The following is a 14,508-nucleotide window of genomic DNA, read 5'->3' as shown; positions in this document are numbered from 1 at the left end:
TCGTCGCAGTTCATCCAGGATGGCACATCAATGCGAGCTGTGGCAGCAAGAAGGTTGCTGTGTCTGTCAGCGTAGTGTCCAGAGCATGGAGGCGCTACCAGGAGACAGGCCAGTACATCAGGAGACGTGGAGGAGCCGTAGGAGGCAACAAACCGCAGCAAGGACCGCTACCTCCGCCTTTGTGCAAGGAGGTCACTGCCAGAGCCCTGCCAAAATGACCTCCAGCAGGCCACAATGTGCATGTGTCAGCATATGGTCTCACAAGGGTCTGAGGATCTCATCTCAGTACCTAATGGCAGTCAGGCTACCTCTGGCGAGCACATGGAGGGCTGTGCGGCCCCACAAAGAAATGCCACCCCCACCATGACTGACCCACCGCAAACCGGTCATGCTGGAGGATGTTGGCAGGCAGCAGAACATTCTCCACGGCGTCTCCAGACTCTGTCACGTCTGTCACATGTGCTCATGTGCTCAGTGTGAACCTGCCTTTCATCTGTGAAGAGCACAGGGCGCCAGTGGCGAATTTGCCAATCTTGGTGTTCTCTGGCAAATGCCAAACGTCTGCACGGTGCTGGCTGTAAGCACAACCCCACCTGTGGACGTCGGGGCCCTCATACACCTCATGAGTCTGTTTCTGACCGTTGAGCAGACACATGCACATTTGTGGCCTGCTGGAGGTCATTTTGCAGGGCTCTGGCAGTGCACCTCCTTGCACAAAGGCGGAGGTAGCGGTCCTGCTGTTGGGTTGTTGCCCTCCTACGGCCTCCTCCACGTCTCCTGATGTACTGGCCTGTCTCCTGGTAGGCCTCCATGCTCTGGACACTACGCTACAGACACAGCAAACCTTTTTGCCACAGCTCGCATTGATGTGCCTCCTGGATGAACTGCACTACCTGAGCCACTTGTGTGGGTTGTAGACTCCGTCTCATCTACCACTAGAGTAGAGAGCACCGCAGCATTCAAAAGTGACCAAAACATCAGCCAGGAAGCATAGGAACTGAGAAGTGTCTGTGGTCACCACCTGCAGAATCACTCCTTTTTTGGGGGTGTCTTGCTAATTGCCTATAATTTCCACCTTTTGTCTATTCCATTTGCACAACAGCATGTGAAATTTATTGTCAATCATGTCGTAATCAGTGTTGCTTCCTAAGTGGACAGTTTGATTTCACAGAAGTGTGATTGACTTGGAGTTACATTGTGTTGTTTAAGTGTTCCCTTTATTTTTTTGAGCAGTGTATATATCCCATATTGATATTCAATTAGTAATACCATGTTTGTTTAAGCACTACCCTGAACATAGTGTGGAAGGACCACCAGAGGGCAGGCTGGGCTCACAGATGGTAGCCCAACAAGGCATGGGAGACAAGGTAACCAGAGGCAATTAAGCACAGCTGACACTACTAATGAGATATTCTCCTTCCCCTATAAGAGAGAGTATGGAACCAGCAGAGAGGGGGGAARWACTATCTCTGGAAGATGGCCACCGAGACAGAGGAGCTATCTATGAAGAACCATTAAGACGGTGACAATCCGGTGACTTTTGTTGTAGTTTAAAGACAATCGTATTGTGTTCCTGTTTGATCTGGAGATTTTCATTGATTATGTTGGAGTGTTTGTGTTGACCAAATGCCCTCAATATAGAACTGTGTTCAATCAAGAAACCTACTCCTGACTCGTTTGTTCCACCTTCCCGCTTTAGAGTGACGCCCAATTACTTGGTCCGCTCACAATAGGCTACAAATACAAACTGGTTTTACTTTAAATTGCATTTATACCTGTGTATAATGGTTTTTCTTACGGTAAAATACCCACTTAAATTATTCACCTTAAAACAAATGGAAGACTTGATGATAACCTAGTTGACAAAAGGTTTACACAGAAAGCATGTTGCCTGTGGGAAATTCAGCTCTCATGTTCCCTGTCAAGCCACGTTTTGTAAACAGAAAAGTGCTGCCTGCAAGTGAATAGATTTATATTGGCTTTGGTTAATGGAGTCATTGTACTATGCTCTTGTTGTGAGGGGAGTTTGAGAAAGAAAAAAATGAACAATGTGGCAAATGATTCTAAACATTAAGGGCATGGAAAATGATCATAAGCCACATAAGAGCATGTGAAATGATCATGTAACCACATAAAAGCATGTGAAAATGACCATAACCACAAAGAGCATGTGAAATGATCATAACCACATAAAAGCTATTGAAATGAGCCATAACCACATAAAAAGCATGTGAAATGACAAACCAATAAGAGCATGTGAAAAATCATAACCACATAAGAGCATGTGAAATGATCATAACCACATAGAGCATGTGAAATGACATAACCACATAAGAGCATGTGAAATGATCATAACCACATAAGAGCATGTGAAATGATCATAACCAACATAAGAGCATATGAAAATGATCATAACCACATAAGAGCATGTGAAATGATCATAACCACATAAAAGCATGTGAAATGACCATAACCACATAAGAGCATGTGAAATGATTCTAACCACAATAAAATGTCCCTGATAAGTCAAATACTAAAATGAGTTGAAGTGAATGAATAGAACATACGCATTTTGCTTTTCAGGGGGTCTTACTGGAAGTGGTTTGCACTTTAACACTGAAGTCAATATAATAGGCCTGTGTCCTGCTTATTCAGCTGCATAAAGACTACTGACCATTGAGATACAACCTGGGTCAAGTTTCCATGTCCCGGTAGGGAGCTCCATGACAAATGTCTGTTTTACCTTCGGTGTCACTGCAATGTCAGCGGTCTCCCTGTCTACAAGACATATATTCCTACCTGGCGTCTAGGTAGAGCACCTCTCACTCTCTCCAAGCAGGCTTCCGTACCTGTCCCTGTAGCCGACTCTGGCTTTCCTCCAGTTCGGCCACACGGGTGCTGCTCTCCTGTAGCATGCTCTGCTGCCGCTGCAGGGAGTACTGAAGCTGGACACAGCGCTCACTGGAGCGACTACACACCAGAGCGCTGTTACGCAACTCCTCCTGCAGAGACGACAGCTGTGGAGTAGAGAGAGAGACAGGGGGTTACACACACACACGGACTCTCAGACACGTACACACAGATGACAAGGTGAGACACACACACACAAGCACGGTAGCGGAGTGCCAGACAGTCACAATGGAGTATATGCAACAGGGAGGAAGCTACACGGAACATAGACGCACACCTCTTTGCTCTTGACGTCCAGCTGTCTCTGAAAGTGCTGCTTAGCGTCCTCCATCTGCAGTAGGCGGGAGCTCAGCTCATCCCTACAGGACGACAGGGCTGTCTCCAGCTGCCTCACCTGAAACACACGACAAACACAGAACATAAATACGGTCTATGTCAAACCACACATGTTCCTGTCCTCTTTCCTTGCCATACATCCCTTGTGAACCTTGTACACGTCCTTGTCAACGATCTACGGTAAGATAACGGTAAGACATTCGACTTGATTTTGATATGTCGTCACCAAGCGCAAGACTGGTACTGTAGTAACTGTTCAGTCAGACGTCTTTGTAGACCACAGTACATACAGTTGACATGCATTTAAACCGAGTGCTAGAAAAACCTGGGTATAGCATTCAATACTGTGTTTTCCATTTATTGTTACCTTGGTGGAAGACTCGGTGGCCTGCTCTTTGACACTCCGTAGAGCCTCCTCACTGTGTCTCACTTTGGTCTCTCTCTCCTGGTGATAAGTACATTGAGATCTCATGACAATGTGCACAGCACACAAGCAAGCCATTCTATTCATTTCATTAACGCTATGGCTTCATGTACGGTCACGAAATGTCATTTAATGAGTGTTCTGGCACAAAATGGCTGCCGTGCCATGCATCCCAGTTACATAGTAGTGGTTTATGAGAGGAGATGTAGGATGAAACTGTATAGCTGTGGTGGTTCTGACCTGTGTGAGCTGGTCCAGGGAGACCTGCAGTAGGTGGGCTGTGCTCTGGGCCTCGTGTCTCTCCCTCTGGGCACAACACACAGCCTGCTCCAGCTCTGAGACCTGGGCCCGGGTCTGGTCCAGAGACAACTGCAGCTGGAGACAGGGAAGGAGCAAGAGAGGGAGAAAGGGACAGAGGTAAAGAGATAAAAAGGGAGAAAGCCACTACTACTGAGAGAATCCACAACGACATGTTTTCTTTTTAAACTTTTGCTTGATTCCATTATTTGTACAGTTCCTAGAAAAGAGAGGAAATGAGAGAAGGAAGAGTGAGAATGTCTGGCCCCCCAAAAAAGTCAACGATAAAGCGGCACAGGAAGTTGATGATGAATCAGGAACTGTACCTAAGAATGAGGAAGAAAGACAGTGCAATTAATCCATCCACACACAAACACAAGACTCACCAGTTCCACTCTGTCCTGCAGTTCCTTGCACTGGTCAGCACGGGCCTTTTGACTTTTGTCCAGAGCCTGTTGGAAGTCCCTCTGCTTCTTGGTCATCACAGACTGGTAGTGCTGGATAGCACTGGCCTTCTCCTGGGATGAGAGAAAGAGAGGGAGAGAGAAAGAGAGGGAGAGAGATAAAAAGAGAAGTAGAGAAAGAGAGTACCTCATTACAATGAGCATCCTTTATGAGTCACTTAATGTGACGTGTGTGTGTGTGTGTGCATACCAGCAGCTCCTGCTCCAGCTGAGTGTTCTTCAGAGCGGCCAGTGAGTAGGCAGAGCTCTTCTCTTGCAGCTGTTTCTCCAGAGCCGCCACACGAGCACTCTTCTTCTTCAACTGTAGCAGGACAGCAAGACCACCGTTGGGTGACGATCAGAATTCAACAAATACGACTCACACATCAGATACACACACACACACACACACACACACACACACACAACACACACACACCACAACACACACACACGCTCATAGTCCATCTGTGTGGCAGTATCTGAAAGAAGCTCTATGTCCACTGGAAGGGCAGATGAAGCCATCCCTACTACCCTTACCCCTTCACATCTGCAAACCCAGAAGGGGATAAGGGAAGAAGCTTGTGGCCTCTCCCCTTCCCCACTCACTCTCCTCACCTCCTTCTCGGCATCGGTAGCCTGGCTGGCCCTCTGGAGCAGCTCGCTGTGGACCTGCTGGTAGTGGGAGGCCCTCTGGGCCATGGAGCTGTGCAGGGAGGAGACCTCCTCCTGGGCTTTAGACAGCCTCTCCTGGAGCCTGGAGGCCAGGGAGCTTTGTCTGCCTCGCTCTGCCTCCACTGCCTGGAGCACTGGGAGCAGCTGCTGGTATCGCTCACCTGGAGGAGTGGGGAGAGGGGGGGTAGAAGGGAAAAGGGAGTGGAGTGGTGTAGAGGGAGAAGGGGGAGATGGATCGATTGGAAGAGGGGGTAGGTAGAAGAGAATGAGATAAAGAAAAAATATCACACAGCCCAACAACCATAAATACATCAACTTAGTACAAAGACATACATCTGGTTCACAGGAGGCTGGTGAATGGGAGAACGGCTCATAATAATGGCGAGAATGGCGTGAATGGGATGGTATCAAACGTGAGATACCATTCCAGTCATTACTATGAAACTGTCCTCCCCAAAGAAGGTGCCACCAGCCGCCTGTGATTCGGTTGTACTGCACACACACCTGGCTTGGGTCTGAGTGGGTCTGTATTTCCTGTGTAATCCACTGGTGGCAGCATACAGGGCTTCACACAGAGAGGTCCCTCATCGCCCTGTAACAACACAACCCCATCAAGTGTCTAAACAAGTATCTCCCTATCACCCCAAGTTGACTGTCTGTGTTTGTGCATATAAATACATGTCTGAATGTGAGTGACTGTACGTGTCTAAGTACGTGCGTGTACGTGTCCCCAATCCTCCATACCTCTCGGAGGTGCAGCAAAGCCAGTATGCTCTCCAGACTAGCTAATTCAGCCAGGCTCTGCTGGGCCTCTCTCTGGCATTGAACCAGCCTGTGTTCCTGGCACTGGGTGAGGGCCCGGAGGTCCTCCGTCTCCCTGTGGAGAGAGGTCAGCTCCCTGGCCGCCAAGGCCCGATCCCCCAGCTCCATCTCCAGCCGCGAGGCCCGTTGGGCAGCCTCCTCCAGACGTCCCTGGAGCTCAGAGGTTTTTGTGTTGAGTGTGCGCGCCTGGGTAACCTCTTCCTTCAGCTCACTAAAGAGATGGTTTCAATGACATACAGTGCATTCAGAAAGTATTCATACCCCTTGACTTAATCCACATGTTGTTGTGTTAAAGCCTGAAATCAAAATGGATTCAATAGATTGTGTGTAAAACAACACCCCATAATTACAAAGTAAAAACATGTTTGCAAATATATTGAAAATTAAAGACAGAAATAACTAATTTACATAAGTACTCACACCAGAGTAAATACTTTGTAGAATCAGCTTTGGCAGCGATTACAACTGAGTCTTTCAGAGCAAGTCTCTAAGAGCTTTCCACACCTGAATTGTGCAATATTTTCCCAATATCCCAAAAAAATTGTCACATGCGCAGAATACAACAGGTATAGATAGACCTTAGTGAAATGCTTACTTAAAAGCCCTTAACCAACAATGCAGTTTAAAAGAAAATACCCCCCAAAAAGTAAGACATAAGAATAACAAATAATTAAAGAGCAGCAGTAAATAACAATAGCGAGGCTATATACAGGGGGTACCGGTACAGAGTCAGTGCGCGGGGGCACCAGTGTCGAGGTAATTGAGGTAATATGTACATGTAGGTAAAGTTATTAAAGTGACTATGCACAGACAATAACAGAGTAGCAGCAGCGTAGGAGGGGGGGGGGGGGGCGACGACTTGGAGCTCCGGTACCGCTTGCCATGTGGTAGCATAGAGAACAGTCTATGACTAAGGTGGCTGGAGTCTGACAATTTTTAGGGCCTTCCTCTGACACCTCCTGGTATAGAAGTCCTGGATGGCAGGAAGCTTGGCCCCGGTGATGGACTGGACCGTACGCACTACCCTCAGTAGTGCCTTGCAGTCGGAGGCCGAGCAGTTGCCATACCAGGCAGTGATGCAACCCGTCAGGATGCTCTCGATGGTGCAGCTGTAAAACCTTTTGAGGATCTGAGGACCCATGCCAAATCTTTTCAGTCTCCTAAGGGGGAATAGGCTTTGTCGTGCCCTCTTCACAACTGTCTTGGTGTGCTTGGACCATGTTAGTTTGTTGGTGATGTGGACGCCAAGGAACTTGAAGCTTTCAACCTGCTCCACTACAGCCCCGTCGTTGAGAATGGGGGCATGCTCGGTCCTCCTTTTTCTGTAGTCCACAATCATCTCCTTTGTCTTGATCACGTTGAGGGAGAGGTTGTTGTCCTTGCCCCACAAGGTCAGGTCTCTGACCTCCTCCCTATAGGCTGCGGCCTTGTCAATGTTGACCTGTTCAAAGGTCTTACTCACATCGGCTGCGGAGAGCGTGATCTCACAGTCGTTCCTCAACAGCAGATGCTCTCATGCATGTTTGTGTTACTTGCCTCGAAGCGAGCCTAGAAGTCATTTAGCTCGTGTGGTAGGCTTGTGTCACTTGGTAGCTCTCGGCTGTGCTTCCCTTTGTAGTCTGAAATAGTTTGCAAGCCCTTCCACATCCGACGAGCGTCGGAGCCGGTGAAGTACGATTCGATCTCAGTCCCGTATTGACGCTTTGCCTGTTTGACGGTTCGTCGGAGGGCATAGCGGGATTTCTTATAAGCTCCGGGTTAGAGTCATGCTCCTTGAAAGCGGCAGCTCTACCCTTTAGCTCAGAGCGAATGTTGCCTGTAATCCATGGCTTCTGGTTGGGGTATGTACGTACAGTCACTGTGGGGACAACCTCATCGATGCACTTATTGATGAAGCCAGTGACTGATGTGGTGCACTCCTCAATGCCATCGGAAGAATCCCGGAACATTTTCCAGTTTGTGCTAGCAGTCCTGTAGTTTAGCATCTGTTTCATCTGACCACTTTTTTTAAGACAGAGTCACTGGTGCTTCCTGCTATAGTTTTTGCTTGTAAGCAGGAATCAGGAGGATAGATTTATGGTCAGATTTGCCAAATGGAGGGCGAGGGAGAGCTTTGTACGCGTCTCCGTGTGTGGAGTAAAGGTGGTCTAGAGTTTGTTTCCCCTCTGGTTGCACATTTAACATGCTGATAGAAATTAGGTAAAACTGATTTAAGTTTCCCTGCATTAAAGTCCCCGGCCACTAGGAGCGCCGCCTCTGGATGAGCGTTTTCCTGTTTGCTTATGGCGGTATACAGCTCATTGAGTGCGGTTTTAGTGCCAGCATCGGTCTGTGGTGGTATGTAGACAGCTATGAAAAATACAGCTGAAAGCTCTCTAGGTAGATAGAGCATCTCATGATAAGCTGTAGACCACACTAAGGCGAGCAACACCTGAGACTTCCTTAGATATCGTGCACCAGCTGTTGTTTACAAATATGCATACGCCCCCGCCCCGTGTCTTACCAGAGGCTGCTGTTCTATCCTGCCGATAGAGTGAAAAACCCGCCAGCTGTATGTTATTAATGTCTTCGTTTAGTCACAACTTGGTGAAACATAAGATATTACAGTTTTTAATGTCCCGTTGGTAGGAAATATGTGCTTTCAGTTCGTCCCATTTATTTTCCACCGATTGAACGTTAGCTAACAGTACGGATGGCAAAGGCAGATTAGCCACTCGTCGTCTGATCCTCACAAGGCACCCCGATCTCTTTCCGTGAAATCTCGGTTTCTTTCTCCAGCGAATAATGGGGATGAGAGCCTGTTTGGATGTTTGGAGTATATCCTTCCCGTCCGACTCATTAAAGAAAAATTATTTGTCCAATTCGAGGTGAGTAATCGCTGTTCTGATGTCCAGAAGCTCTTTTCGGTCATAAGAGACATTAGCAGCAACATTATGAACAAAATAAGTTTAAAAATGTGAAAAAAATAACAAAATAGCACGGTTGGTTAAGAGCCAATAAAACGGCAGCCATGTCAAATTGGTTGTTGATTAGCTAGACAACCATTTTTAGGTCTTGCCATAGACTTTCAAGTAAATTTAAGTCAAAACCGTAAATCGGCCACTCAGAAACATTCACTCTCTTCTTGGTAAGCAACTTGGGTTTCAGGTTATTGTCCTGCTGAAAGGTGAATTCATCTCCTGGTGTCTTGTGGAAAGCAAACAACCAGGTTTTCCTCTAGGATTTTGCCTGTGCATAGCTCCATTCCATTTTTATCCTGGAAAACTCCCCAGTCCTTAATGATTACAAGCATACCCATAACATGATGCAGGCACCACTATGCATAACAATATGGAGTATGGTACTCAGTAATGTGTTGTATTGGATTTGCCCCAAACATAACACTTTGTATACAGGACAAAAAGTGATTTGCTTTGCCACATTTTTTGTAGTATTACAAAAAAAAAAAAAAGACTTGTGGAGGTCTACAATTTTTTTTCTGGTGTTTTGGCTGATTTCTTTTGATTTTCCCATGATGTCAAGCAAAGAGGCACTGAGTTTGAAGGTAGGCCTTGAAATACATCTACAGGTACACCTCCAATTGACTCAAATGATGTCAATTAGCCCATCAGAAGCTTCTAAAGCCATGATATAATTTTCTGGAATTTTCCAAGCTGTTTAAAGGAACAGTCAACTTAGTGTATGTAAACTTCTGTCAGTAACTGTCAGTAAACTTCTGTCAGTAAAAAAATAATCGAAAAATGACTTGTGTCATGCACAAAGTAGATTTGCCAAAACTAACTACCGACTTGCCAAAACTATAGTTTGTTAACAAGAAATTTGTAGAGTGGTTGAAAAACGAGTTTTAATGACTCCAACCTAAGTGAATGTAAACTTCTGACTTCAACTGTACACTACAGTTCAAAAGTTTGGGGTCACTTTAAAATAACACCAAATTGATCACAAATAAAGTGTAGACATTGTTAATGTTGTAAATGACTATTGTAGCTGGAAACGGCTGACTTTTAATGAAATATCTACATAGGCGTACAGAGGCCCATTATCAGCAACCATCACTCCTGTGTTCCATTGGCACGTTGTGTTAGCTAATCCAAATGTATCATTTTAAAAGGCTACTTGATCATTAGAACATCCTTTTGCAATTATGTTAGCACAGCTGAAAACTGTTGTTCTGATTAAAGAAGTAATAAAACTGGCCTTCTTTAGACTAGTTKAGTATCTGGAGCATCAACATTTGTGGGTTCGATTACAGACTCAAAAATGGCCAGAAACAAAGACCTTTCCTCTGAGAAATTAAGGCTATTCCATGCGAGAAATTGCAAAGAAACTGAAGATATCATACAACGCTGTGTACTACTCCCTTCACAGAACAGCGCAAACTGGCTCTAACCAGAATAGAAAGAGGAGTGGGAGGCCTCGTGCACAACTGAGCAAGAGGACAAGTACATTTAGAGTGTCTAGTTTGAGAAACAGACGACACAAGTCCTCGACTGGCATCATCATTAAATAGTACCCGCAAAACACCAGTCTCAACGTCAACTGGTAAGAGGCGACTCCGGGATGCTAGCCTTCTAGGCAGAGTTGCAAAATAAAAGCCATATCTCAGACTGGCCAATAAAACAAAAAGATTAAGATGGGCAAAAAGAATAGACACTGGACAGAGGACGATTGGAAAAAAGTGTTTGAGGTGTTTGGATCACAAAGAAGAACATTCGTGAGATGCAGAAAAAATGAAAAGATGCTAGAGGACTGCTTGACGCCATCTGTCAAGCATGGTGGAGGCAATGTGATGGTCTGGGGGTGCTTTGGTGGTGGTAAAGTAGGAGATTTGTACAGGGTAAAAGGGATCTTGAAGAAGGAAGGCTATCACTCCATTTTGCAACGCCATGCCATACCCTGTGGACGGCGCTTAATTGGAGCCAATTTCCTCCTACAACAGGACAATGACCAAAAGCACAGCTCCAAACTATGCAAGAACTATTTAGGGAAGAAGCAGTCAGCTGGTATTCGGTCTATAATGGAGTGGCCAGCACAGTCACCGGATCTCAACCCTATTGAGCTGTTGTGGGAGCAGCTTGACCGTATGGAACGTAAAAAGTGCCCATCAAGCCAATCCAACTTGTGGGAGGTGCTTCAGGAAGCATGGGGTGAAATGTCTTCACATTACCTCAACAAATTGACAACTAGAATGCCAAAGGTCTGCAAGGCTGTAATTGCAGCAAATGGAGAATTCTTTGACTAAAGCAAAGTTTGAAGGACAATTGTTATTTCAATTAAAAATCATTATTTATAACCTTGTCAACACCTTGACTATATTTCCTATTCTTTTTGCAACTAATTTCATGTATGTTGTTTTCATGGAAAACAAGGAAATTTCTAAGTGACCCAAACTTTTGAACAATAGTGTACACTGCTGCCATGTAGTGGCCAAAATCTAAATTGTGCCTGGGCTGGCATAAGACATTATGGCCTTTCTCTTGCATTTCAAAGATGGTACAAAAAAAWKTGTTTTTTTCTTTGTATTATCTTTTAACAGATCTAATGTGTTATATTCTCCTACATTAATTTAACATTTCCACAAACTTAAAAGTGTTTCCTTTCAAATTATATCAAGAATATGCATATCCTTGCTTCAGGTCCTGAGCTACAGGCAGTTGGATTTGGGTATGTCATTTTAGGCGAAAACTGGAAAAAAAGGGGAGGTTCCTTAAGAGGTTTTAACAGAACATGCAAATCGAGGATGCAACGATGTGCAGGCTTTCTTACCGAATTCTGAGCCAACAAGAYGAGTAACAAACAGCAAAATCACTCGCCTATGTCAATCTACTTCAGTAGAAAAATTTAGGCTACCTATTCTATTGGTCAGCTTGTCTTGAAAGAAATAGCCTATTCCAAACAGACTCTGGGACAGTCGTGGGACGATAGATCCCAAATTCAAACAACCAAGTTACACCTAGGCTACATTTTTTTTTAAATACAATGAAAAAAGCAAATGAGTCTGATCCAACAGATCAGAAGGTTTAGCTTAAAATGTTGATCAACTATAATTTCTTCACATTATAAGCGCAGCAAAGCTCACAAGGCAGGATGCTACGCACAAATCTTCGTTCCATAATGCAATTAGAGGGAACACAGCTGTCAAAAGGACATTGCACGCGAGCGGTTTCATGTGACAGAGATGAAATTTAGAAAGAGAGGATATCTAATAGGCTACTTTGAAGCGAGGCAAAACATGCCTCATAATACGCATTAAAACGTTCAGGTTTCAAATATTTTTTAAATATTTCATTAACTTCTTATTTACAATGACGGCCTACCCCGGCCAAACCCTAACCCGGACGACGCTGGGCCAATTGTGCGCCGCCCTATGGGACTCCCAATCACGGGCGGTTGTGATACAGACTGGAATCAAACCAGGGTCTGTAGTGAAGCCTCTAGCACTGAGATGCAATGTCTTAGATCGCTGCGCCACTCGGGACCCCAATTAGGTGTATGTTTTCAAAATGCATCTCCAGCTCATTGCAGTGGTGTGTGACAGGCTGATGTAGCCTGCCTTAACGTAGCCGTTCGATGGCTCATTCAAAACAACTGGGAACTCGGGAAATCTCAGACTTCCGACTTCAGTGCGTTAAAGAGAACTGGGAACTGGGGGGAAAAAACATGCTCCGATTGGGAAAATTTGTTTTGAACGGTCATCCAAATCGGAATTCCAAATCCGGAACTCTGGCTTCTTTCTAGAGCTCCAACTTTCTAAACTAAAGATCACTGATGTCATGACTTGACCTCGTATATTTCAAAGTTCCCAGTTGTCTTGGAAGTACAACAAGATGCTGCAGCAGCAGCTCTTGAGTTGTCTKACACATTTTCCACTCAAAGGCTCTGTATCTGTAAGCATGTGATAAATAAGATACATAACGAATACCGTACACACGACCTAATTTAATTCCACAAAATTATTGAAATTCCCTTAGACTGATAAGCATGCCCATTCAAAAGACTGGTATTTCCATCAATGAATAGGCTAAAAAGCATTATTTCAAAATAGGATTTTTTTTGTATTATTATTTGTGGGTTTTTCCAAAAAACAATATCGGACAAAGGCCGGCTACTACCGGCTAACGGAAATCCTGAACTGGGTGTATTGATACACCATCCAAAGTGTAATTATTAAATTCACCATGCTCAAAGGGATATTCAATGTCTGCTTTTTTTATTTTTACCCATCTACCAATAGGTGCCCTTCTTTGTGAGGCATTGGAAAACCTCCCTGAAAACCTCTTTGTGGTTGAATCTGTGTTTGAAATTCACTGCTTGACTGAGGGACCTTACAGATAATTGTATGCGTGGGGTACAGAKATGAGGTAGTCATTCAAAAATCATGTTAAACACTATTACTGCACACAGAGTGAGTCTATGCAACTTATTATGGGTCTTGTTAAGCACATTTTTACTACTAAACTTACTTAGGCTTGCCATAACAAAGAAGTTGAATACTTATTGACTCAAGACATTTCAGCTTTTAATTTTTAATTAATTTGTTTAAAAAAATATCTGAAAGCATAATTCCACTTTTACATTATGGGGTATTGTGTGTAGGCCAAAATCTCAATTTAACACCTCTAACCGTATAGCTAGCTACTCAACTCTGTGATGATCAGGGCTTTAAATTAACTTGTGTCCACCAGCCACTTAAGTCAGGTAGATACTAACATCTATCACCCACTCAGATTTTTTTTACCAATGAAAAGATTTTTGTTCGGTTTAATTACACCAACAAAACACACAAAAATGGATGTGCATGCTTTGTAATGTTTCTAAAACAAATGTATAACTAGTAAGAAGCAGTGGTATGTCGAAACAAAACGGCAGAAATACTTTGAAAACAGCTATTGCAGAATTTATTTTGCTCTAAATATGATCATACGTAACTATTTTTATTCACAAATGCGAGTGAACCGCGTGCACTGTGGAGCCCTGGCCACCCACCAACGTGGCTGGAGAAGTAGACATATCACCCACCAATGTCCAACTCTACCCGCATTTGGCAGGTGGTAATTTTAGGCCCTGTTGATGATAATGCCCACACCCACCTGATGGTTTGGCCCTGCTCCTCTCGTGCTCTCTCCATCACGGTGCACTTGCTCTCCAGCTCCTCTCTCTCTCGGTCACACACGATGAGACTCTCCTTCAGTTTGCTCTCGCTCTCCATGACCTTGGAAACACAGTCGAGCCATAAGGTCAAAGGGTCGGTCACTACTCATTATTTACTATGCTGAACTAAGTAAGGGTTCAATGAGTTACCTTTTTCAGCTTAATGGAAATATTTGTCTTGTAGTCTTTAAAAGCGTCTGTGAGTTTCTCCGCATTGCGAAGGGCTTGGTTCCTTTGTTGCTCCGCTCTGTAAGAAACGAGACAGCTCAGTACATTGTCGTTATTTCACACTAAAAGACATGGTTATGCCCGTGAATGAGCAACAAGTGTCAGTGTTTTCCTCAGTTGGATTGTTGCCTTGGTCCGGGCACAAAGGCCCCGAATGATCATAGGATGCCAGCAACAAAATCAATTGAGGACAATAGGGGGGRAATTATTTTAGATGGGGAG

At 44.6% G+C, this 14,508-nt stretch overlaps 1 protein-coding gene across 5 annotated transcripts in view; it reads right to left on the bottom strand.

Annotated features, from left to right (window-relative positions):
• The window catches only part of ccdc18 (coiled-coil domain containing 18), a 46,687-nt gene that overhangs the window by 30,481 nt on the left and 1,698 nt on the right, over window positions 1-14,508 (bottom strand). For 2 of the 5 annotated variants that reach the window (XM_023977825.2, XM_023977829.2), the window contains 11 exons: window positions 14,209-14,305; window positions 13,998-14,119; window positions 5,800-6,118; window positions 5,590-5,677; window positions 5,020-5,246; window positions 4,622-4,732; window positions 4,354-4,485; window positions 3,911-4,045; window positions 3,614-3,691; window positions 3,188-3,304; window positions 2,850-3,017 (listed from right to left, as the gene is read on the bottom strand). In XM_023977825.2, coding sequence (XP_023833593.1) covers window positions 2,850-3,017; window positions 3,188-3,304; window positions 3,614-3,691; window positions 3,911-4,045; window positions 4,354-4,485; window positions 4,622-4,732; window positions 5,020-5,246; window positions 5,590-5,677; window positions 5,800-6,118; window positions 13,998-14,119; window positions 14,209-14,305 — 1,594 coding nt within the window. The remainder of the gene's footprint in view (window positions 1-2,849; window positions 3,018-3,187; window positions 3,305-3,613; window positions 3,692-3,910; window positions 4,046-4,353; window positions 4,486-4,621; window positions 4,733-5,019; window positions 5,247-5,589; window positions 5,678-5,799; window positions 6,119-13,997; window positions 14,120-14,208; window positions 14,306-14,508) is intronic. The other 3 variants (XM_023977827.2, XM_023977828.2, XM_070436817.1) reach the window with 3 other exon arrangements.

Source organism: Salvelinus sp. IW2-2015, linkage group LG32 (genome assembly GCF_002910315.2).
Source record: "Salvelinus sp. IW2-2015 linkage group LG32, ASM291031v2, whole genome shotgun sequence".
In the NCBI taxonomy this organism is placed as follows: Eukaryota; Metazoa; Chordata; class Actinopteri; order Salmoniformes; family Salmonidae; genus Salvelinus; species Salvelinus sp. IW2-2015.
The sequence above is the reverse complement of the archived record's forward strand: the minus strand, read 5'-3'. Positions and strand labels throughout refer to the sequence as shown.